The 24,382-nt window shown below is 38.9% G+C and overlaps 1 protein-coding gene across 1 annotated transcript in view; it reads left to right on the top strand.

The window, feature by feature from the left end:
- Positions 1-24,382, top strand: part of LOC126248800 (collagen alpha-1(XI) chain-like) — a 571,383-nt gene that overhangs the window by 533,282 nt on the left and 13,719 nt on the right. Inside the window, exons 27-28 of the mRNA XM_049950192.1 lie at positions 3,413-3,597; positions 21,518-21,733. Of these exons, the coding sequence (XP_049806149.1) occupies positions 3,413-3,597; positions 21,518-21,733 (401 nt within the window). The remainder of the gene's footprint in view (positions 1-3,412; positions 3,598-21,517; positions 21,734-24,382) is intronic.

Here is a 24,382-nt window from a genome sequence, read left to right as displayed (position 1 = left end):
AAATTCTACCAGGCGGCTTCCTCTTTCATTTCTTAGCCCCAATCCATATTCATCTACTATGTTTCCTTCTCTCCCTTTTCCTACTCTTGAATTCCAGTCACCCATGACTATTAAATTTTCATCTCCCTTCACTACCTGGATAATTTCTTTTATCTCATCATACATTTCATCAATTTCTTTATCATCTGCAGAGACAGTTGGCATATAAACTTGTACTACTGTAGTAGGTGTGTGCTTCGTGTCTATCTTGGCCACAATAATGCATTCACTATGCTGTTTGTAGTAGCTTACCCATACTCCTATTTTTTTATTCATTATTAAACCTACTCCTGCATTACCCCTATTTGATGCTGTTTGTAGTAGCTTACCCATACTCCTATTTTTTTATTCATTATTAAACCTACTCCTGCATTACCCCTATTTGATTTTGTATTTATGACCCTGTATGCACGTGATCAAAAGTCTTGTTCCTCCTGCCAATGAACTTCACTAATTCCCACTATATCTAACTTTAACCTATCCATTTCCCTTTTTAAATTTTCTAACCTACCTGCCCGATTAAGGGATCTGACGTTCCACGCTCTGATCCATAGAACGCCACTTTTCTTTCTCCTGATAACAATGTCCTCTTGAGTAGTCCCCGCCCAGAGATCTGAATGGGGGACTATTTTACCTTCAGAATATTTTACCCGAGAGTACGCCATCATCATGTAATCATACAGTAGAGCTGCATGCCCTCGGGAAAAATTACGGCTGTAGTTTCCCCTTGCTTTCAGCCGTTCGCAGTACCAGAATAGCAAGGCCATTTTGGTTAGTGTTACAAGGCCAGATCAGTCAATCATCCAGACTGTTGCCCCTGCAACTACTGAAAAGGCTGCTGCCCCTCTTCAGGAACCACACGTTTGTCTGGCCTCTCAACAGATTCCCCTCCGTTGTGGTTGCACCTATGGTACGGCTATCTGTATCATTGAGGCATGCAAGCCTCACCACCAATGGTAAGGTCCATGGTTCATGGGGGGTGAGGAAAGGGGTACAGTTTGGAAAAGTCACTGAGAGCCCTGGGTCGAGGGAGACTAACCAGATGGGATGAGATGGAAAGACTGATTGCTGTTGACTGCACTGGATGAGTTTTGAAAACCTGAGAGCTTAAAGCTGGAAGACAGGGTAATATGCAAGACAGGGATTACTACTAAAACATCATGCACAAGTTAATAAGAGTGAGGAGGTAATTGCATTGTGTGTAATAGTGGTGGGATGGAGGAGGCGAAAAATAGACTTGTCAGAAAATGAAAGATGTGGAAAACTAAAGTGGAGTGAAAAAAGGAGTAGTTATTGTGAAGAACTGCTGAGATGGAAGGAATTAACGTAAATGAATGCCAAGTGAGTGGTGAGAACCAAGGGCATGTTGTAGTGCTAGTTCCCATCTGCGGAGTTGTGAGAAACTGGTGCCTGTGGGAAGAATCCACATGCGCATATTGTGAAAGAGGCACCAAGGTCATGGCTGTCTTGTTATACAGCATGCTCTGCAACAGGGTATTTCGTGTTGCCTGTATACACCCTCTGCCTATATCCATTCATCCTGACTGATAACTGGGTGGTAGTCATGCCAATGTAAAAGGCTGAACAGTATTTATATAACAGCAGGTATAGGACAAGTGTTGTTTCACAGGTGGCTCTCCCTTTGATAGGATATGTTTTGCCAGTTACAGGGCTGGAATAGGTGGTGGTAGGAGGGTACATAGGGCAAGTCTTGCAGCAGGGCCGGTCACAGGGGTAGGAGCCATAGGGTAGGCAGATGGGTGCAGAAGAAGCATAGGGTCTGACAAGGATATTGTGGAGATTGGAAGGGTGACAGAAAGCTATTCTAAGTGTGGTGGTCAAAATCTCAGACAGAATGGATCTCATTTCAGTGAATGATTTTAGGCAGTCATGGTCTTGTCAAAGTAGCTGATTAATACATTCAGGACCAGGATAATGTTGGGTGGCAAGTGGTGTGCTCCGAAGTTGTTTTTTGGGGGGATCAGCAGTGGCAGGATTGGGTGTAATGGCCCAGGAAATCTGCTTTTGAACTACGCTGTTGGTATAATTATGTCCAGTGAAGGCTGAAGTGAGAGTTATGGTGTATTGCTGTAAGGACTCTGCATCCAAAAAAAAATTTGTTTGCTCTCTGCTCTTCCATTCTTCATTGTCGTGCTGGCGCTTGTCATTACACCGGAACAATTATTATTATTATTATTATTATTATTATTATTATTACTACTACTACTACTACTACTACTATTACTACTACTACTACTACTACTACTATGAGTTAAAGTTTTGATTCCAATGAAAGTGAGGGTTTAAGAGCAATTATGCTATTACAGGAACAATTGTCACTAAAAGTGAAAAGGTCATCAAGAAATAAGAAAATATATATCTGGTGGAAATGTTAGTCATTAACAGCTCACTTAAGAGATGAATTTCGATTGCTTGATTCAAATCAAACAAATGCAGAACAGCATTGAACAAAGATCAAAGGCATCAGAAACTGCAGTATATATATAAGTAGGCACCATATATAGTAATAACAAATGACAATTCACATTTGTTTCATTGTACCAGTAATTTAATGTTGTGAAAACAAAGACTGTTACATCCCTGCTACACTCTAGCATGGAAATTGATTAAGAAAACTTTAAGGCAGCTTGTGTGTCATATCCATGAAGCGTGCAATAATTTTCACTGTCAGATCCTCATGAAAGCTCTATCAGAAAATCTTATGAAGCTCTGGTAATATGTAAAGTCAACGAAAGTATGCACACCTTCCATCCAATATCCTGTGGATCAGTCACCTTAGTCACCTTTTTCAAATGCCATCATGGCTCCTCATCTTGGAACCTGGTATGTTTTATTAGTTGATAAACGTTCTCCAGAAATGAAAGTAACTCCAAGTGTGTCCGAAGGTGGTTTAATAGCACCCCTAATTCTCTCAACATACATTCATGCTAGCAGCAATCAATTGCAAGTAGATGATCTCATTTTATTGTAAGGCATGAATAACATATAAGACTCAACCAGACTTTGAAAATCACCTGTGTGTCCAGTAAAGTTCCTAGACTTTGTAATGTTCATTTCAACATTCCACTTTTTATTACTTAAATACATTTTAAATCATTTAAAAGAATTTTCTTTAAATCCATAAAAAAGTAGTGGAAATTGTAAGTGTATGTCCTTTGCAGGAAGTGTTTCTGATTTAGTTTTGTTGCTTTACCAGACATTATAATATTAATCTCAAGCATCAGGAAATATGAGAAATAGAATACTGTTTTGCAGAATGGAAGAATAAGCCATAAACCTTGCTGTATGTACTTCTTTTTGTTGATTCTCAGTCTTTCATAGTGTAATAACAAAATAATGCTGTTTTTTCTAGGATGGTACTGGATTGATCCCAATTTAGGAATGCCCGATGATGCCATATATGTGTACTGCAATATGACTGGAAGTGGGGAAACCTGTGTTTTTCCAGACATACATTCTCGTCAGATGCCAAATATCCAGTGGAGGAAGGAAAGTGATAAAAATGAGTGGTATTCCAATCTTCGAGGAGGATTCCGGGTAAGGACTGCCAAAATCTACACAGTCTCTTCATCTTCATAAGAGATTTTTTATTTTCATTATTATTTCCAGACAAAGTGGCACAGTTTACATAGCTAGAAGTACAATATAAGAAAAAGAAATACTTTATAAGATGTATGCATATTTCTAATCCACAAGTACATAAGTTGAGAGAGTTGACTTATTAAGTTTTACATCCTTCCAATATTCCTCATTCTCAAGGTTTCTATGACAATCACAGATGACATTGTTGTTTTATTGAGTACTTTTGGTTCTCTCATGCAATTAGAACAGAAGCTCTATTATCCTTAACTGAGTTAATTCTGTGAATAGGACAGTTTCAAAATTTAGCATGAATTTTTACCTTTTAACCTTAAATTGTAATGCTGTAGAATTTCAGGATTAAATGGACTTAAAATTGACACAAAAACATGATTCTTCATGATACTACAAAACAAATTATAGGAAATAGTGTATAGCAATTTATTCAAATTATAATGTACACTTATTATATATTGTTGTTACATTAAAAATTACTTATATAGTTCACTTATAAAAAGTATAGCTGATGAGATGGAGCAATATTCTAAAGTTCATAGTTCTCCTATGAATGAACAGTGATATTTATATAATTAAGTTGATATTCAGTGATTTCCTGACTATATTATCAGCTTGTCTTTCATGAACTCTTCCACTGGGTAGTAACATCTTTGTATCAGAGTATCATGTAGCTTCTTACTTGGTAGGCCTCGATTCATGTTCAGAGCTTATTTATCTTTCCATATGTTGAAGATCTGCAATCCAAAATATTATGATAGCTGAGAATATAACTTTAATTTATGAACAAGAAGCATAAACTATCTTTATTTCTCATAGTACATGAATGGTCAGAATAATGCCTGGTTTGCTGTATGAAATGAGTATCAATTGATACCATTTTCATTAAAAATATTAAATTACATATTGTATTTGTTATGTACCAAATAAATCAGCTGATGGTGACAAAATAATGAATTACGTGAATGAATAAGTAATTACATCATTGTTGGGCATAGCAACCAGCTCTTTCAGAGATGGAATTTTTCCAGAAAAACTAAAGTTAATCAGGATTGTACTAGAACACAAGAGAAGGGATAAGAAGGATCCTACACAAGTACAATCCAGTTTCATTGATATCAGGTTTCTAAGAAAACTGGAAATACTTATGTGTTATAATAGATTAGTTGTTCGTCTGGACAAACACAACATCCTTGCACCATCACAGTATGGTTCCAAAAAGGGTAAATCCACAGAATTGGCTACTGTCAATCCAGTACCATATAGTATTCAGTCATCTGTCCATGAAATACTGATACAAAAGTTGGAAAACTATGGCATTTGAGGGCAATCAGGTGAGTGAATACAATCATGCCTACACAACAGGAAACAGTATGTATTAGAAAAGAACAAATGCCAGTCAGAAGTTAGGGTAATTTTAAGATGATCAACTTTTGAAAAATGTAGAAACTGCTTCAAAAATCTAGATATCTAAACTTTTACTTTTTTGGGCAAATATTAAACAATAATATACACTGAGGTGACAGAGGTCATGGGATACCTCCTAATATCATATCAGACCTCCTTTTGCCTGACATAGTGCACCAACTCAATGTGGCATGGACTCAACAACAAGTCTCCTACAGAAATACTGAGTCTTGCTGCCTCCATAGTTGTCCATAATTGTAAAAGTGTTGCCGGTGTGGGATTTTGTATATGAACTGACTTCTTGATTAGGTCTCATAGATGTTCGATGGCATTCATGTCGAGTGATCTGAGTGGCCAGATCATTTGCTCAAATTGTACAGAATATACTTCAAACCAATTGCAAGCAATTGTGACCTGGTGACATGGTGCACTGTCATCCATAAAAATTTCATTGTTGTTTGGGCACATGAAGTCCATGAATGGCTGCACCCTACTGTCATCTCTTACCAACTGAAATCTGGACTCACCTGACCAGCCCATGGTTTGCCAATCATCTAGGGTCCAACTGATATGGTCATGAGCCCTGGAGAGGAACTGCAAGTGATGTCACACTGTTAGCAAAGTCGCTTGCATTAGTCATCTGCTGCTACAGCTCATTAACACTGTCCTAATGGATACGTTCGTCATCCCACATTGATTCCTGTGGCTATTTCATAAAGTATTGCTTGTCTGTTAGCACTGGCAACTCTATGCAAATGCAACAGATCTCATTCATTAAGTGAAGGCCGTCAGCCTCTGTGATGTCCATGGTGAGAGCCGACACATGAAATGTTGTATTCCTGGCTCATGCTTGACTGTGGAGCTTGGAATACTGAATTCCCTAACTGTTTGTGAAATGGAATGCCCCATGCTTCTAGCTCCAAATACTATTCTGCACTCCAAGTCTGTTGACTCCAGTTGTGCGGCCATAATCATGTCAGAAACCTTTCCACATGAATCACCTGAGTATAAATGACAGCTCTGCAAATACACTGTCCTTTTATACATTGTGTAAATGATATTACCACCATCTGCATGTGTGCCTATCACTATCCCATGACTTTTGTCACCTCAGTATATATCACAAAAGATAGTTCAGATTGGATTACTAGTGCTAATACCCACATCCAGAACACATGGTGGAAGAAAAGGGCAGGTACAACACATACACCACCAACCTACAACTCTTCAAAAAGAGTGTTGGTACTCAAGTATCAAGTTATTAAGAAGTCTGCCAAACAGCCTACATGATAGTACACTTGATGATAACTTTCCTAAGAAACTAAAAGCCTACCCAATGGAAAATAAATTTTACAGCATTAAGGAATACCTATTACATTAAATGTAATCAGTGACATTAATGTGTAATTACAATGGCTGCTCCATAGGTAATAAGTGATACTGAATGTTTTCTGACTTTGGAATGTCCAATATTACATGTGCACTTGCTGTGCACAATGTAATCTTCCAACTAAAATTCAATTTAGTTCAGTAAATATATTCCAGCTTAAATTCTTATCTAGATTTAGTCCTAGAAATCTGACAAATTCCAATTCTGCTATATGCTTATTTATATAGCTTACTTTAAGTTTCTGGCATTTCTCAATAGAGGTTCCTGAACTACACTGTAAGCATTTTTGAGATGTTCAAAGTATTTGGCTGGAGCCATTTCCATAAGCTATCTAGTGTATTAATGATGCAGTAATGATTTTTTCTTTGCAATTTGAATTAAAACTGATGTATTATTTACAAACTGATGAAGAGTTGATGGCCGGAGCACTAATGTAGGATAAAAAAGAAAACATAGAATAGAGCCTTGATGGATACCTTACATTACTGTTCTCCAGTCTGAATGTCAGTTTGCTGTGTTTGAGGAGATACTCATCATTCATCTTCAATTACATTGGCAAGATCTTTCATTAATGTATGATGCTGGAAATTGTTATATGCTTCACACATCGATCTCTCTATATATGTAAAAATTTTTGCAAACTGTTGCCTGTTGACATCTCTGTCACCTTTTTTTTAACCAAGATGGATCAACACTCTCTGCTTCAACAGCATTTTCTGAATTTCTTTTACTAAACCATAACAGGTCTTTCCATTCCTTAATATACTTACTCAGCATGTACTTCTTCAGAGCTTAATTTATGAGGGCATGCAGAAAGGTAAAGCTTCCAAATTTTTTATGTGAAAACTCCTAAAGCTTTCTAAATAATGCAAGTGTTATTAGCATTATATATCTTTATAGTTCATGTCTACATATCTGTGGCCCGCTGTCACTAGAAGGGTCTGAATAGTAGGGTGTCACATGGCAGTGTATAACTATGTTGGTGCATGAGAAACAACATTCTGTAATCAAGCTTCAGATTCAAAGAGTTTCTCCACACATGGCAGCATTCTTTCCTCCAGCATGACAGTGCAAGACTGCACACAAGCACTGTGACATCTCCAATAATCTGACACCTTGTGTTCACTTTCATCGATCACTCTCCAACAGTCCCAACTTGGCCCCATCAAATTTTCACTTGTTTCCAGAACTTAAAGAGCACCTTCGAGGACTTCCCTTCACCACACACCATACGGTGGCTTGCAGAGTACCTTTATAGATGTAGATGATAGTGATGAAGCACTGAAAGCACAGATGAGATTGTGTCCCCATCAACAAAGTCAAACATTCTATAGTTACAATAGCAGTAAACTGGACTCTCACTGGAAGAAATGTGTTCATTGTCAGGATGACTGTGATGAGAAATACAATGAGGTGACAAAAGTCATGGGATAGTGATATGTAAATACACAGATGGTGGCAGTATCGTGTACACAAGGTACGACAGGGCAATGCACTTGTCAAGCTGTCATTTACACTCAGGTGATTCAGTTGAAAAAGTTTCTAATGTGATTATGGCTGCACAACGAGAATTAACAGACTTTGAACATGGAATTGTAGTTGAAGCTAGATGCATATGACATTCCATTTCAGAAGTCATTGTGGAATTCAGTATTCTGAGATCCACAGTGTCAAGGTGTGCTAAGAATGTCAAATTTCAGGCATTAACTCTCACCACAGATAACGCAGTAGCCAATGGTCTTCACTTAATGACCAAGTGCAGCAGTGTTTTATATAGTTGTCAGTGCTAACAGACAAGCAATACTGTGTGACATAATGGCAGAAATCAATGTTGGATGTATGATGAGAGTATCTGTCAGGACAGTGCAGTTAATTTGGCATTAATGTCTGTGGCAGTAGACGACTGACATGAATGGCTTTGCTAACAGCATGATATCACCTGCAGCACCTTTCCTAGGCTCGTGACCTTATCAGTTTGATCCTAGATGACATTTTCAGCAAGATTGTGAATATAGAATGAATAATCACAAAGCTGTTCACACCATATACAGTGTCCAGAACCAAAATAAATATAATGATCATCAATGCAGAATACAGAAACTTGAAAGATACAGCAAATACATAGAGCTAATTAGTGTATTTCAGACTCTCTCTGTGAGCTTTTGCTCTGTCTTCAGCAGAAATCAGGAACATGATGGCAGGGTTGTAATCACTGTTGCAAGAGATAGCAATTATAATATAATATAGAATGTAAAGAGGCTCATTCTACAGGAATCACAAATACTGCAAAGTATGCTGTCTAAATATGATATTTCATGAATTACTGCACCCAGCTGGATGCCCAAGAGCATTGAAATTAGTTGATTTACCACGAAAGCTTAAAATCAGACATCTCAGTGACCTGTCTGTTGAAACAGGTCATAAACACTGCAATACAAATGACTGCATAAACATTATATTATGATTAGTAAGCAGCATATTGTATTGTATTGTATTGTATTGTATATTTATTGGTCCTGTGAATCATACACTGTACAGGGGTACATTATGATATAGGACAAGTCAAATAATTTGCAATAAAGTTTAACAGAAAAAAGCTGTTGTATGGTTTTCAGTATATAGCAATATAACTCTAACATATGAGAATAACATTTCACAAATAAATTTTACACGCACACATTTCATACTTTTGACCTTGATTATACAGACACACACATACATGTAATAGACCACATATAATACACAGATAAATCTAATGTACACATTTCTTATTTTGGCCTTAATTGTATAAACTATTTAAATTTTTCACATATTTACATTGTAGATAAAAATTCATCAACGCTATAGTAACAATTCTGTAGCAAGTAGTCACTCACTGCAGTTTTGAATTTATGCATGCCAGTTATTGCCTTAATTTCTTTAGGTAGTTTGTTATACAGTTTTTTTCCTGCTTGCAAGGGTCCTTTTTGTTTTAGTGTTGTATGTGAAAACTGCATATATAAATCTTGATTATTTCTTGTGTTGTATGAATGGATATTTTGGTTTTTTGGAGCAATCTTGTTATTTTCATCTATGATTTTCCTTATAAACATTATTGTTTCTATGATATATAGGCATGGTAATGGAAGAATATGAAGCTTTTTAAATGAGGGTTTGCATGAAGATCGAGGTGCTAAGCCTTCCATGGCTCTTATTATTCTTTTTTGTGCAATAAAACAGCTTTTTCTGGGTGGTGAATTTCCCCAGCAAATTAAACCATATCTTAGTAATGATTCTGCTTGGGCATAGTACACATTTTTTATGGCTTGCATAGATGTGCATCCAGCAAGAATTTTTATACTATAACAAATGGTATTTAATTTACTACATAGGTGTTGTGTGTGTTTCTGCCATCTTAGGTCATCTTGGATCCAAACTCCCAAAAATTTGGTGCTATTTACAATTTCAAATCTTTTGCCTAACAGTTCTATGGTTGCAGTTAAAGGCTGTTTATTCTGCACTGTGTGTAGATGCATAGTGTTTGTTTTATGTGTGTTTATTATTAAGTTGTTCATTGCAAACCATTTTGATACATGTGTAGTGCTCTTTTTTATTTCATTTTGGAGCTCTTCTTGGGCCTTTCCTTTGATAAGTATATTTGTATTATTGGCATATTTAATGTACTTATAGTTAGGGCTGGATGGTTCCAGGTCATTTACAAACAGCAAGAACAGGATTGGTCCCAGTACGGAATCCTGCGGCACACCGTATTTAACACACTGTTTTTCTGATTGATAGGAAGTTAAATTTTTTCCTTCTTTGTACAAGACTTCAACTATTTGGTGTCTGTTTTGTAGATATGACTTTACCCATTCATAGGCTGGGCCTCTGACACCAACATTTTCTACCTTTCTAAGCCAAAGGCCATGGTTAATGATGTCAAATGCTTTTGAAAGATCTAGGAATATTGCTGCTATGTGTTCTTTTTTATCTAATGCATTTAAAGCTTCATAAGGATATATATGTTGTGAAAACAGATTATGCGTGGTATCATTAAATCTGAACTATGCAGTAGAGATCATAATTATATGAAGAAATATGTCACAGCCCTTCCTGCTACCAAATTAAAAGATTGCCTTAAACAAATTCTGACCAAAAATATGTCTTATCATCAATAAGAGTTAGAAGACTTCTTGCTTAGTCTTCATACAAAACAAATACAAATTTTACTTTGTTCCTAGTATTTCAGTTTCATGGTAAACCACAATAAATTTACGATCAACAAAAGCAATAACTGTAATACTGCCTTTGAACATTAACAAATTTAAAATGTTTTGTAACCTCAAAACCATTTCATATTTGCATACATGAGTGTCCAAGAAGAGGCAATATTCCAAAATAGCCATTTCTGATGGAACTGATTTGATGAGCTTAAGAACTAAATTAGATGGGAAGTATACTGAATGTATTGTATGTCAAACAATTCATAGGTTTCACTCAGTATTTTTGGAAGATGGATTACTTTGATACTTAAAAGGAAAACATACATTATTAAAATTCCATGTCCTTGATTTAACAGTATAAAATTAGCGTCCCCATATGACAAACTCCTGCACATCCAACAATACAGAAAATAAATCAAGAAATAGTCACAAAAGATAGTCTTGTTCATACACCAAAAATGTCAGTTTAACCCAAAAAGATAAAAATTATAAATCCAAAAAACATCTGGAGATTGGGGGAAATCCTGTTGGTTGTTAAGAAAAACAACCAGCATAAATGACACCAATTACTACTCTTCTAAGTACAGGAAAAGGATGTAAGCTTTAAAAATGATAATTGAACTCATATACCAGCTGTAACACATTGATTGCTCACAAAACTAGATATCACCTCAAGTTAATTTATTTACTGAGTTATTTTCATGCCTTCTATTTATCAACATTGGCTAGCAGAATTAAAGTTTAACAACATCTGTTTTCAGAGCTACATTTTGTGGGTTCTTTGGGTGAAATGTAACTCAGACTAACGTTCAAAGTAATGAATGTAGGGGAACCTACCAAGAAAATCTCAAATTGACCAGTACTACTGACTCTTAACAGCGTAACAGCCAAGGGCTGAACTGAAATTATCCTTGTGTTCCCAGTTTGACACATTACTATGCAGCAATGAAACTGGATTGCTAAACTGTGTCTTGAGTGGTGTTGCACTCCATAAAGTCTGAGACACACAGGGCTATGGTATCAAACTACTATCCATCACCTAACTTCACATTCTGTTGATAGTTTGTATGAGGCAAGAAAAATTGCTGGAGTGGAATACTTTTCTACCTTATAATTTCTAGTTAGTTTCTTCTCACCTGGCACATAAAATATTTCCTCTTTTCCATTGTTGCATTTGGGTATGTCGATGACGTATAGATGAAAACACCTAGAATACTGCAAAACTGTGCTTCGTAAAACACAATGTGGTGTCAGCAATGAGTGGCAGTTCTTCTTTCACTGTAGACAAATGGTAAGCCACTGTTGTGATTAAGCTGAGCAGCAGCATCAGTAGTAACAAAAGCAGAAAGTATCCTTGGGGAAATTGGGGACATATTTTGGACAGGTATACTGAAAGCCACATTTATTTTGTGCTGAGAATATGCACTGGAATCCACGTGCCATAGTGTTGGACTGGTCCCTTTCTGCAGCTTGATACATACAGGTTCTATGAGGAAGTGGCAGAAAAATAATTGTGAACTATTTAAAAAATGTTCTGTAAATATTCACATTCACCACCATTGTAGGACTGTTCTGAAACCACTACTCTGCAGGGTAAAAGTCATAATTCTCTTGACTAACCTGCCAACTGAACAAACCCAAGTTACATAGTCTTTGCCAAAGCTAGAATGTTTCTCATTATATACTAGTACTACAGTTTAGTGTAATCATAGACAATCAACTGTAGAAAGATGTGAGAATTCTTTAATAAAACAAAAGTCTGTCTCCCAGATTCCAGGAGGCACCTGTTGCCCCCCCCCCCTCCCCCCGCACCCTCCCTCGCCCCCACCACCACCCCCATCACCACCCACCCACCCCCACTCTTGCACCTGTTGTGGATGCCTATGTCTGCATATATATTTATATGAACAGCAGTAACATACTAGTATATTAACAATTGTTAAATATATTGCTAACCGGAAAACAGTACATGGCTTACATATCAGCTCAAGAAAACTGTAGTTTGTAAATTATAACCTTCAATATTCTTACCTGACTTATTCAGAAGAGTAATCTGCATAATACCATAGAAGTTCTATTATTTTAGGAAATGTATGAGCTTATTTTAATTTGAATTATTACTACTGTTATTGTTTTTGTTGTTACTAAGTGAATGCTACTGCTGTGGTTAACAGTTTTATGCTACTTGTAACAATATGCATGACAAAATATGTCAACTTTAGAATTTCTTTGACCTTAAACAGGAAACCAAAAGTTCACAAATAAGCAGTATATATACCTCTGCTTGAAGCTTTTTCAGCTGAAAACTACTGATATATTTGGACAATAACTGTCCACATTCTGCAAGCCACACCACAGGCCTAGGATATCAAACAACTATCCATCACCTAACTTCTCATTCTGTTCATAGTTTGTCTGAGGCAAGAAAAATTGCCTGGCTGGTACTACACAATTCTTAATGTTTATGATTTTATGTATATATTATTCTTAGGAGTAGAATAATAATTTTAGATGCTCCTGTGAAAACCGGTTGAAAAGTTTTTATGATCATCTTTTCACATACTACATTACACCATTCGTTAAGGATATTCCACTAGGGATTAATGATGATAAATGAAATCCTGAATTGTCCATTTTAAAGCTTTTTCTACTTTGAATAAAGGAAGGAGTGGAGGTAACAACACACTGCATAGTTGAAGTATTGAGTCATCAATAGGCACATAATCAACACTGCAGCTTGACTGAGATGAGGTGTTATGTTGGCTGGAGTGGGTGACGGGAGGAAGGAGGCTAGAAGCAGGAGGGAGGACTGGATAATGGTTGCTGACATCTAGGAGGGAAGGGCAGCATATCCATGGAATTGGAATGTGGCAATAGTGAACCCATTCTTGCCACGGGCAGGTGGAGTCATGCGTAGTACCCATAACAACATGGATGAGTCCCATCTTAGGCATAGCCTACCCTGTCAGAGGCAGGGCCACCCGTGAAAGCAGTCATATCAACCAGCTCTGTTGTAACAGCTGCACAGCATTTTATGTGGGCATGACTATGAACAAGCTGTTCAATGAATGGCCACTGCCAAACTGGGAAAGAGCAGAGTTGGCCATCCATTGATGGAACACGCTGCTGAGCATAACATGCTCAGTTTCAATGGCTGCTTTACAATGTGTGCCTTTTAGATTCTCCTCTGCCCCTCCCTCTCCCAAGACCAGCTTCCCTGAATTGCATAGATAGGAATTGTCCTTTCAACATATCCTTCAATCCTATAATCCTTCTGACCTCAATCTCAGTTAGCTCCTGTCCTACATCCACTTCCACCCTGGCTAAGTTCCTCAATCCCTTTTCACAGTCTCCCTTTTCCTTTATTCTGTCTCCCTATCCAAATCCACTCCTCCATGTTATTGTGCACTACTCACACCTCTCCCTGCCAGTGGGCAGAATGAGCTCTCTGGTTCCACATTCCCATCTTCTCACCTGGTGCCTATCCCTTTCAACTTTCAGCCACCCTTCCCCAATCCTCACCCTTAGTCTCTGCCTCCTGTCTCTCCCCTCACCCATTCCAAGTGACACAAGCCATTACCCCACATTCACCATAGCACAATGACTTACAGAGTCTGTGGGTTATCTAGAGCAGAATCCATGGGCAGCACTCACACATAAGTTAGACAGTTTGTCCATAAGCAGAGTCTGTGAGGCAATCCAGGGCAGAATCTGATACACAGTACTCACTAATTAGCCTGAAGGTTAATCTTTAAGCAGAGTCCAGATTGCAGTGATGTTAATAACTGTTTACTAAACTTGAGACAGATGGAGCATGGTGAGTAGCGCCTGTATCTGATTCTGACCAGCCTTATTTATAGCCCTGGTTGAGTAGGCTCGCCTAAGTCACATGGTTCCTCTGACATATCTTAGAGATCAAGTGAAGGCCAGTGTTGCCTTCTCAGCTATATTCTGATAGTTCACAAACTGACACTAACTGGACACACACTCCATGTTGTCACCAGCAATTTCCCTAATCAGCTCCATGTCCTTGTTTATATTTGTTGGCTGTATATCTGCCTCAGTGGTACCCTTTATGTTGTTGTGATCTGTCTTTGGAGCCAGCTCCATATTTATGTCTTCTTTTTCCTCCTGGGATACAACACTAAGTCTTACAGTACATCTGAAAGCTTTCATTTGTCTTTCAAACACAAATTGTCAGATCATTTTGACTCATTTATCTACAATGTGACAATTCAGCATCTTATCAGTCACGAATTTTGTCAGAATGGTTTTATGGACACTTTGCAGACATAAGGACTCTTTCCTGGTTACAAGAGCCACCAGATTTCAATCCTATTGTGCACATTTAAGATGTTAAGAGAGATATGCATGCCACAATCTCAGTTAATTCTCTTTCTTTGTGTTGTGGATAGCTGTTAAGAGATCATGCACATAACCATGATTCTTTAAAACATCCAGGTTCTTGTGGGGTTTATACCATAACAAATTGGAACAGGCATGATGACAAAAGAGGGTCTGACGACGACTACTACTACTACTACTACTACTACTAGTACTACTACTGCTACTACTATGATTACTGTTACTGTTATTATTATTATTATTATTATTATTATTATTAGTAGTAGTAGTAGTAGTAGTAGTAGTAGTAGTAGCAGTAGTAGTAGTAGCAGCAGTTACATTTAATTGTTGTAGAAGAAGTAATGTTAATAGCATCAGAAACACCTGTGCCAAGTGTTAATGATGCTAGGTGGTGTGGGCATACAGCAGCAAGGTCTTTAGAGCTCTATGTCAATAGCAAGTGGTATTATGTCAATTGTAGTAATAGATGTAGTTTCAGCAATTGCATGCATCAACAACTGTTTCAGTCCTATCCAACAGCCTCACATTCAGCTCCCCATCAAAGTTCAGTCATGCTGGACTTGTCAAAGATTTACTCCCCTTCTCTGTTTTTATAAATTTGTAAATTATAGAGCATGGCACTCAGTTGTCCTTTTTTTGTAGGTTTTATTTGGCAAATCCAGATTTCGGCTAGTGCCTAGCCATGATCAATTGGCATGTATTGAGACTAGAAAATAGTGCATTGATAATGGCTAGGCGCTAGCTAAAATCTGGATTTGCCAAATAAAACCTACAAAAGAAGGATGACTGATTGCTGCACTCTATAATTTATAAATAATATCACAGTCGCTGGGCGCACCAACTTTGCTAATGGAAGGTAACCTGATACACATCTTTTTTCCACCAGTCCCTCCAATCAACACTACCAAAATCTCAACATTGAATTTTACCTCTTCCATTTCATACCACCATCCAACAGTGACTGTATCCCACTCCCATCTAATCAGCCACTGGTTACTTTCGAGGAATTCCTTATATCCAACTTGGCCTTATCTTCCTTCCCAAGGCTCCTCTCCAGAATCACAGACCTCTCAACAGAGGAAAGAACAGCCTTCTGCAACTTCAAAATATTCCCTGATCTACTCATCCTCTCAGAAGGCAAATGCCTCACCACTGTTATTATGAGCCACAGTGCTTATCTGGAAGATGGCATCCACCAACTGTCCAACTCTTCCACCTACAAGTCCAGCCATTGCAATCTTATCCCAGAAGACCAGCATAATCTTCAATTGCTACTCAAATCCTTAAGCCCATCCCATAATCTCTCCTCTAAAACCACATCTCCCTTTAGAGTAGAGATATTTATTCAGTACAGAATTCTCACATGGTTTTAGAAATGATCTCCCCTGATTCAGCTAAACCTCTCGTTTAGCAATTTTAACATCAGGTGGCTGATTGAAGTGAGACAGTAATGTAGCTTCTTGAAACTGACCAACTCATTTACAATCAAAATAGCACTTTTTTACAGTCTTGGCACCCCCCTCCCCCTGATAAATTTCTTTGGACACCGATGCCCTGGTAAGCCCACCTTCTATATCCTTACCAAAATTCATATACCCAACAATCCTGGAAACCCCATTGTAGGTGGTTGCTGTGCTACCTCCTGTGGAATGTCTGCTCTTGTTGATCAACATTTCAAACAATTACCCACTGCCTAACCTCCTGCATTAAAGATATGAATCGCTTCATTCACCAACTTTCGACTATTCCCACCCCATCATCACCAAGATCCCCGTTCATCACTGTTGATGCCACCTTGCTATAAACTAACATCCCCTATGTCGATGCCCGTGCCACTATCAAACACTCTCTTCCAACATCCTACTGAGTCCCAAGCCATCATCTTGCTCCTTATACATTTAAACAGTTGCATCCTGACACCTAACTGCTACTGTTTTGATAGGAAGATAAACAAATAAATCCACAGCACTGCCATGGGCAACTGCATGGGAAACCACCTTAGCAACCCAAAGTCCTGAACTCCTTTTCTGGTTTAGTTCATTGATTCTATCTTCAAGATCTAGTTCTAGGGACAAAACTCTCTGTCCCCATTCCTCCACAACCTCAACACTTTGTCTCCTGTCCACTTCACCTGGTCCTTGGACATTGGCTTCCAACTGATGGTTGCTTACAAACTTCTGTCCTTATCAAGCCTGCTAACCATCAACACTACTTGCATTTTGATAGCTGCCATACCTTTCACATGAAAACTCATGTCCATATACACTGTATGAAAAAAAAATTGCAGTGCCAAGGAGGAGTTGATAAACAAAAGATGGTAGTTGTGTTTTTACATCTGAATGATGATATCTATTCAAATTTTGCACCTGTCATGTAAGAGTGGCACCAGTAGCGCCACTGTGAGGATACAAATCAGGTTTGCTTTAAATCATGGCCTTCTACATTGGTGTGGGTAAGCTGATTTTAGTCAGGAATGCCTTTAAGGCTACTAAGACATCATTATCAACACTTCACTGAATTTGAATGAGGTTGTATAATAGGGCTACGAGAAGCTGGATGTTCCTTCTGTGATATTGCAAAAAGACTTGGCAGAAATGTAGCCACTGTACGTGATTGCTGGCAGTGATGGTCATGAGAATGTATGGTCGCAAGATGATCTGGCTCCCGACATCCACATGGCACTACCAAGAGAGAAGACCATCATATTCGGCATATGGCTCTGGCACATTGTACTGCATCTGCAGCAGCAATGTGAGCAGCAGTTGGCACCACTGTGCACAATGAACTGTTACAAGTCAGTTACTTAGAGAACAGCTCTGAGCCAGATGCACTGCAGCGTGCATTCCACTGACCCCAAACCACCAACATTTGTGACTTCAGTGGTGTCAGGCAAGAGCTCATTGAAGGCAAGGTGGATCAAATATGGTTCTGTCTTGGTGCCAGTAATGGCCAGGTTGATTAGGAGGAGTCCAATTGAGGGTGTGGAACCAACACGTTAGACGCACTGGACCTACACCTGGAGTTACAGTCTGGGGTACAATTTCATAAGGCAGCAGAAGCCCTCTCTCGATTATCTCAAGCACCCTGACTGCATATGTGTTCATCAAGTTGGTCATCTGACCTGTTGTGCTGCCATTCATGAACATCAATCCAGGCAGTGTTTTCCAACAGTACAATGCTTGTCCACATACTGTTGTTGTAACCCAACATGCTCTAAGGAGTGTCAACATGTTGCCTCGGCCTGCTGAATCACCAGATCTGTCTCAAATTGATCAAATGTGGGACATCATTGGACGATAACTCCAGTTGCATGCACAAAAAGCATTAAGCATCACTGTACAGACTGACCACGTGAAATAGGCATGGAACTCCATCCTACAAACTGACATCTGGCACCAGTACAACACAATGCATGCAAATGCTTGTATTCGACATATTGGCACTTACACTGGTTATTAATGTACCAGCATTTCACATCTACATTAGCTTGTGATCTTGCAATACTAATGATTTAAATATTTTACCTAGACATATGCATTTCAGAAATTTCATTACTCTACATTAATTATTTTTTGGTGCTGCATTTTTTTTGCATCAGTGTAATTCTGCCACCCATGAACTGAGCATCTGTAGTGACGAAAAATCTTTTGCCCATTATCCAATCCTATGTCATATACACTCCCAACTCCTTGCTACATGGCCAACATCCTCTTGGAAGACCCAGGTACAAGGTCTGTCAAGTACTCCCATCCATAACATTCTACTCCAGTCCCACCACTAGCTTGTCCTGTCCCATCGGAGGCAGGATCACCTGTGAAATAGTCATGCCATATACAGCTCTACTGTAATTTCTGCATAGCATTGTATGTCAGTATGACTACCAACCAGCTGTTAACCAAAATGAATGAAAGCTGCCAAAATGTGAGCAAGAGTAGAGCTGTCCACCCAGTGATGGAACATGCTGCTTAGCACAGCATGCTGGATTTCAGTAGTTGCTACACAGTCTGTGCCATCTGTATCCTCCTCCCCCCCCCCCCCCCCCATCAGCACCAGCTTCCAACTCTCAATTACATAGATGAAAGTTGTTTTTGCAACACTTACTTAGATCCTGTGATCCTCATGGCCTCAATCTCCACTACCCTGTGTCCCACATCCACCTCCACTCCTGCCCTTTGACCCTAATTTCACTCATGCTGCACTCATCCAACACCGGTCACAGGAGTGGCGCCACATCATCTTTTCACATGAGTCCCAGTTCTGCGTATGGCATCATGATAGACACATCCATCTGTGGAGAGTCCAAAAAGAGTACATTTTTTGACCTGTAGTTCCCTGTACATTGCGTGCAACTCCACTTGCATGTGGCCAGAAGGAACTCACTGGTGTTGTTGCTCCATTCCTATCTTGTGCAAGCGATGCCTGTTTCTCCCACATTACTCTCCAGTGCACCTACTGCCTCTCCCTCCCAGCTGTCAGAACCCCCACCCCGAACCCTTCCTCCCACCCCCTGCCTACTCTCTTCCCTCATATTCTACTTGACACAACCCCTGCAGTTGAGCTCCAGTGCTAGTGCAGTGGCACAGTGTAGCTATGCACAGAGAGAGAGAGAGAGAGAGAGAGAGAGAGAGAGAGAGAGAGAGCACTTTTAAAGCTAGCAAAAAATGTTCCCACTCTTCTTTATGTGCCTTTAAGTGACTCAGGATGTCTACCTGTCTTTACTTCTTACATTATTTACATTCCACCAGCACTTTCTATTACATAATAAATATATGTTAAATAGAGACAGTAGTAATGTAATTAGATGGGAAACAACCTTTGTTTAGAGTGAACTTAATGGGGAAAACTGTACAAAAATAAGGAAATAATGCTTAATAATAATAGTAGTAAATAATACTACTCTTAGGGAATTGTGTCAGGTCAGTTTATTTATTCTCATATTTCAGAATTTGATGTAATTCTTTTATGAGACAGACATGATTTCTCTCTCCACATGATTAATTATGAAAATATGTACCATTATATTGCCATCACTAAGTTGCCTAGTTATATTCACCCTAGCTTTTACGGTCAATAGGTCAGGTCTTTCCAGTTCTTTTCTTTCACTGCCTCTTTTTACTTTGCATTTTCTGTAATCATTCATGATTTTGACATTTAACGTTGGAGACTCATCAAACATGGCTGTGTTTGACCTTCTGATTAAGGTTTTGAGCTCTGCAACTTAATTCATCTGCCTGCTCTTCTAGGAAGATTAATTTCCCACAATGGCTCTTTTTTAAATTAGATATTTATTCAAGAGATTCCTGCATATAAGCACAATAGCTTATACATCACATGCTACTGATTAACAGTTATTTGAATTACTTTCTAACTGTGATATAAAAAGTTATGATAATGATAATAATGATAGTTTACCTAAGCAAAAAAATAAAACTTCTTTTTCATGTACAGTGTGTTTTAGGACTTCCACAATAAACTTTCTATGATGGTAGAGGACAAATTGTTGCTGTGGAATATACACATTTTGACCTAGTTCATGAGTTATGCTAATGGGTCAGGCTCATTGGTTGTGATCTCATCGATAGCTACTGTTGCTTTCACTTGCTATGTGTTATACTGAGAAAAAGGGCAATGGAAAGATATTCATTATATATACAGAGTTTTTTCTAGTAGTACACAAAATTTTTAGGATGCTGTGATATTGAGAGTCAGCTTCAACCAGGTCCATAACCATTTAGGGGTGCTGCAGGAATACAAACTATTTGTACACAACCTTCAGAAGGCGCAGCACTATGACTACCAAATTCTGTATATTATATAGAATTTGTGCTGTGGTTTATTCATCAGTATGATAATGACACTGTTCTCCACACACATTTTATTCACAAATTAGGCCTACTCCATGCACAACATTTATCCTAACAATCTGAATAGTTACATCTGGGTCTATGGGAACCCATATGTATATTTAGAGTAGAATTGTCAGTAAAAATCTTCTAGGACCTGTACTTCTGCCAATATGTTTCACTGGACCAAATTATCAACTATTTCTGCATAGCACACTTGTAGAGCTTTTGTACATAGTGCCAGATGCTGGTTCCACCAACATCTAGTTCCAACATGTTGTAGTATGGCCAAAATTCTGTGTTGTTGAGTAAGCAGCATTGTCAACTTTTGAGAGCAATGTACTGGTTGAATAGCCAACATCTACATGTTCTCCCAATGTTTTTCTATGAGGCAATGTCAAATCACTGTATTTTCTACCACTTTATTAAATCCATAATTTTTAAAAATTGCACGCTTGATGAGTTCAGGAAGTTGTTATTAGTAGGCTTCAAAGATTTCCGCTTAATATTTCTCTAATTTGAGATAATGTTTTAATAGAAAATACACCTGTTCCTTGAGAAATAATTGTAAAGTTTAGTTTATATTTACTCAAAAATGTATGGTATCAAGCAGTGGTATGAATGATTCTGAAAACTGTGATAAATTATTTTTACAGATAACTTATGAGACTGTTGGAGTAGTCCAGATGACATTCTTGAGGCTGCTCAGTCAGGATGCATATCAAAACTTCACCTATACATGCATCAATTCAGCAGCTTGGTACAGTCTCAAAAGTCAAAATCATGACATGGCCATCAAACTACTGGGAGAAAATGAGGTTGTGTATAGTTTTGATGGTATTAAGCCAGACATCCTTAGTGATGGTTGCAAGGTCAGTATAACAGTAATTTCAGTAATGCACCTTAAATTTATATTAAAGTTAACTGTAATAATATTATGAAAAGGATAGGTTGCTACTCATCATATAGCAGAGATGCTGAATTGCAGATAGGCACAACAGAAATATTGTCAAACATGTAAGCTTTCAGTCAAAAAGGTCTTCATCAGAATAGGCAACATACACACGTACACTCACACAAATACAACTCATGCACACATGACCAGTCTCTGGCTGCCACGGCCAGACTGTGAGCAGCAGTGCATGATGGGAGAAGCAGTCTGGGTGATGGGGGTAAGGAGAAGGCTGGGGTGGGAAGACACAGGAATAGCAGATTAGGGGCTGGGGATGGTAAAGTGCTGCTTGTGGAAGCATATAGGGACGATATGTAGAGAGCGTTGGGCAGCTAGGTGAGGTGGGGAGATTAGACAGACTCCTTGCCCCAGCCTCCTCCTTACCCCCACCACCCAGATTGCTTTTCCCATCACACACTGCTGCTCGCAGTCTGGCCTCATGAGCCAGAGACTGTGATCATGTGTGTGTGTGTGTGTGTGTGTGTGTGTGTGTGTGTGTGTGTGTGTGTGTGTGTGTGTGTGTGTGTGCGTGTGTGTCTGTCTGTCTGTCTGTGTCTGTGTGTGTGGGGGGGGGGGAGGGGGGGGGGAGGTGGGGTGAGCAGCCATCTATCCTTTTCATAATATTGCCAATATCCCATCCTGGATTTTCCATTGTTAAAAATTAACTGTAAACTACACTGCAGCTATTGCAACACTATGAAGATGGCAAGCCACAAACATCAAATTATCATTAAATGTACAACATACTTAGATTAGCATATCAGCACAATGGCACAAAGTGGGTGGGAGTAATGCCAAGTGCAGTTTGAGTATGAGATAAGATAACACAGTGGGTTTCTCATTCATAAATTGCATTGAAATGATGGTTGTTTGTAAGGTCATGTAACAGCTTGTTTTAGGAGGAGAGACAATTATCAGCACGTGTTGGAAATGGACAGCAGCAGGAGTGTGGCCTATCGAGAGTGTGGTTTATCATTGTTTGATAATGCTGCTTGTTTAGGTTGGGATCCCATGAGTGTCATGCAAACAGGGAACTAGTGGGTTCAAGTGGGCCATTTTCGATGCCATGTAGAATCTCAGTCACCCCACACAACTAGTACCAAAGAGGACAAACATACTATTCAGTTGGCTGTGCAGGATCGTGCAGCCATTTCGAGTACGTTAGTCAGGAAATGGGCATTTGTATCAAGAGAAAAAGTCACACAAATAGTGTGATGATGTCTGGAGCATCACTGACTGTCAGCATAGTGATCGATTATATATGTGGTGCCTGTTCTTTTGGACATGTCTGGAAGAACAGATACCATTTTTATCCTGCAGCCACTGTGAGTCAAGACACAAAGGAACTGAAGACATTAGCTGCCAGTGGGCATTACATCAATTGGGCAAGTCGAAAATTTGTGCCAGACTGGGATTCAACCCTACGTCTCTTGCTTACTAGGCAGATATCGTGACCATTATGCCATCCGGTCACAGTAGTCACAACAACCACATGGACTACCCTAGCCCACATCCCATCAGACCCAAAGTCTCAACTTGTACCACACACTACTGATGTAGTGCCCCTGCAACATCTTACCAATCCCTGTAAGAGTTTGAGCTCAGTGTGCATCTACACTGAAGGAATCATTGCCCGTCTTCATCTTAGTTATACAGGGTGAACATTAATAAAACCAATGAACTGCAGGGATGGATTCCTCATTGGAAATGGAGGAAAAAAGGTCCTACAAACATTTGTCCAGAAATGCATCATTGCCGCAGTAGCTGACACTGACAACTGAAAGTTCCTCTGACCATGTGCTGTGTTTTCCTTGTATGTCGCAGGCTGTGTGATTGATACATTGTACTGTAAGCAGCAGAATGGTCTGTTATTCATGTTGGCAACAAACCGAGACAATGTTCATGTAGGGCCATGCAGATGGAAATGGTCAAGAGGCAGGACATCTGTACCACAACAAATACCCTCACAGACACTAACCACATCAAGCAAAATTTCAAGCCCTTTTTGGGTGTTTGTGTGATCCTGGATCCTTTCAGACAGACGAAGATGCAGGGAGGCAGTGGTCTGTATATACACCAGATTTGAAGGACCAGATTCTAAAGGATATTGAGATGAACCCTAGTATAAGTTACAAGAAAGTTGCCCACCAACATGGTCTAAGTCAAAGTACGACTATGTGTATCCTACATGACAACTGCTAGAAAGTGCAAAGATTATCAGCAATGGATTTCCCTCTATGGAAAGGATAATGTCAATGGTTTTTGCACCAGACCATCAAAATTATGGGATTTCTGACATCAGTCCCCTTTACCACCAAAGTGACCTGTAACAGAACTGACATCATCAACCTGCATAATTGTCATCTGAGGGCTGCAGACATGACACATGGTCAGAGGAACTTTCATTCATCAGCGCCATCTACCATGGCAATGACCCATTTCCCAACACGTGTTTATAGGACCTTTTTTCCTCAATTTCCAATCAGAAATCCATCCCTGCATTTTGTCGGTTTTATTAATGTTCTCCCTGTACATATATATCAGGCTTGTTCTCTCAGACATGTCAGAC

The sequence above is a fragment of the Schistocerca nitens genome, chromosome 3, assembly GCF_023898315.1.
Source record: "Schistocerca nitens isolate TAMUIC-IGC-003100 chromosome 3, iqSchNite1.1, whole genome shotgun sequence".
NCBI lineage: Eukaryota > Metazoa > Arthropoda > Insecta > Orthoptera > Acrididae > Schistocerca > Schistocerca nitens.
The sequence above is the reverse complement of the archived record's forward strand: the minus strand, read 5'-3'. Positions and strand labels throughout refer to the sequence as shown.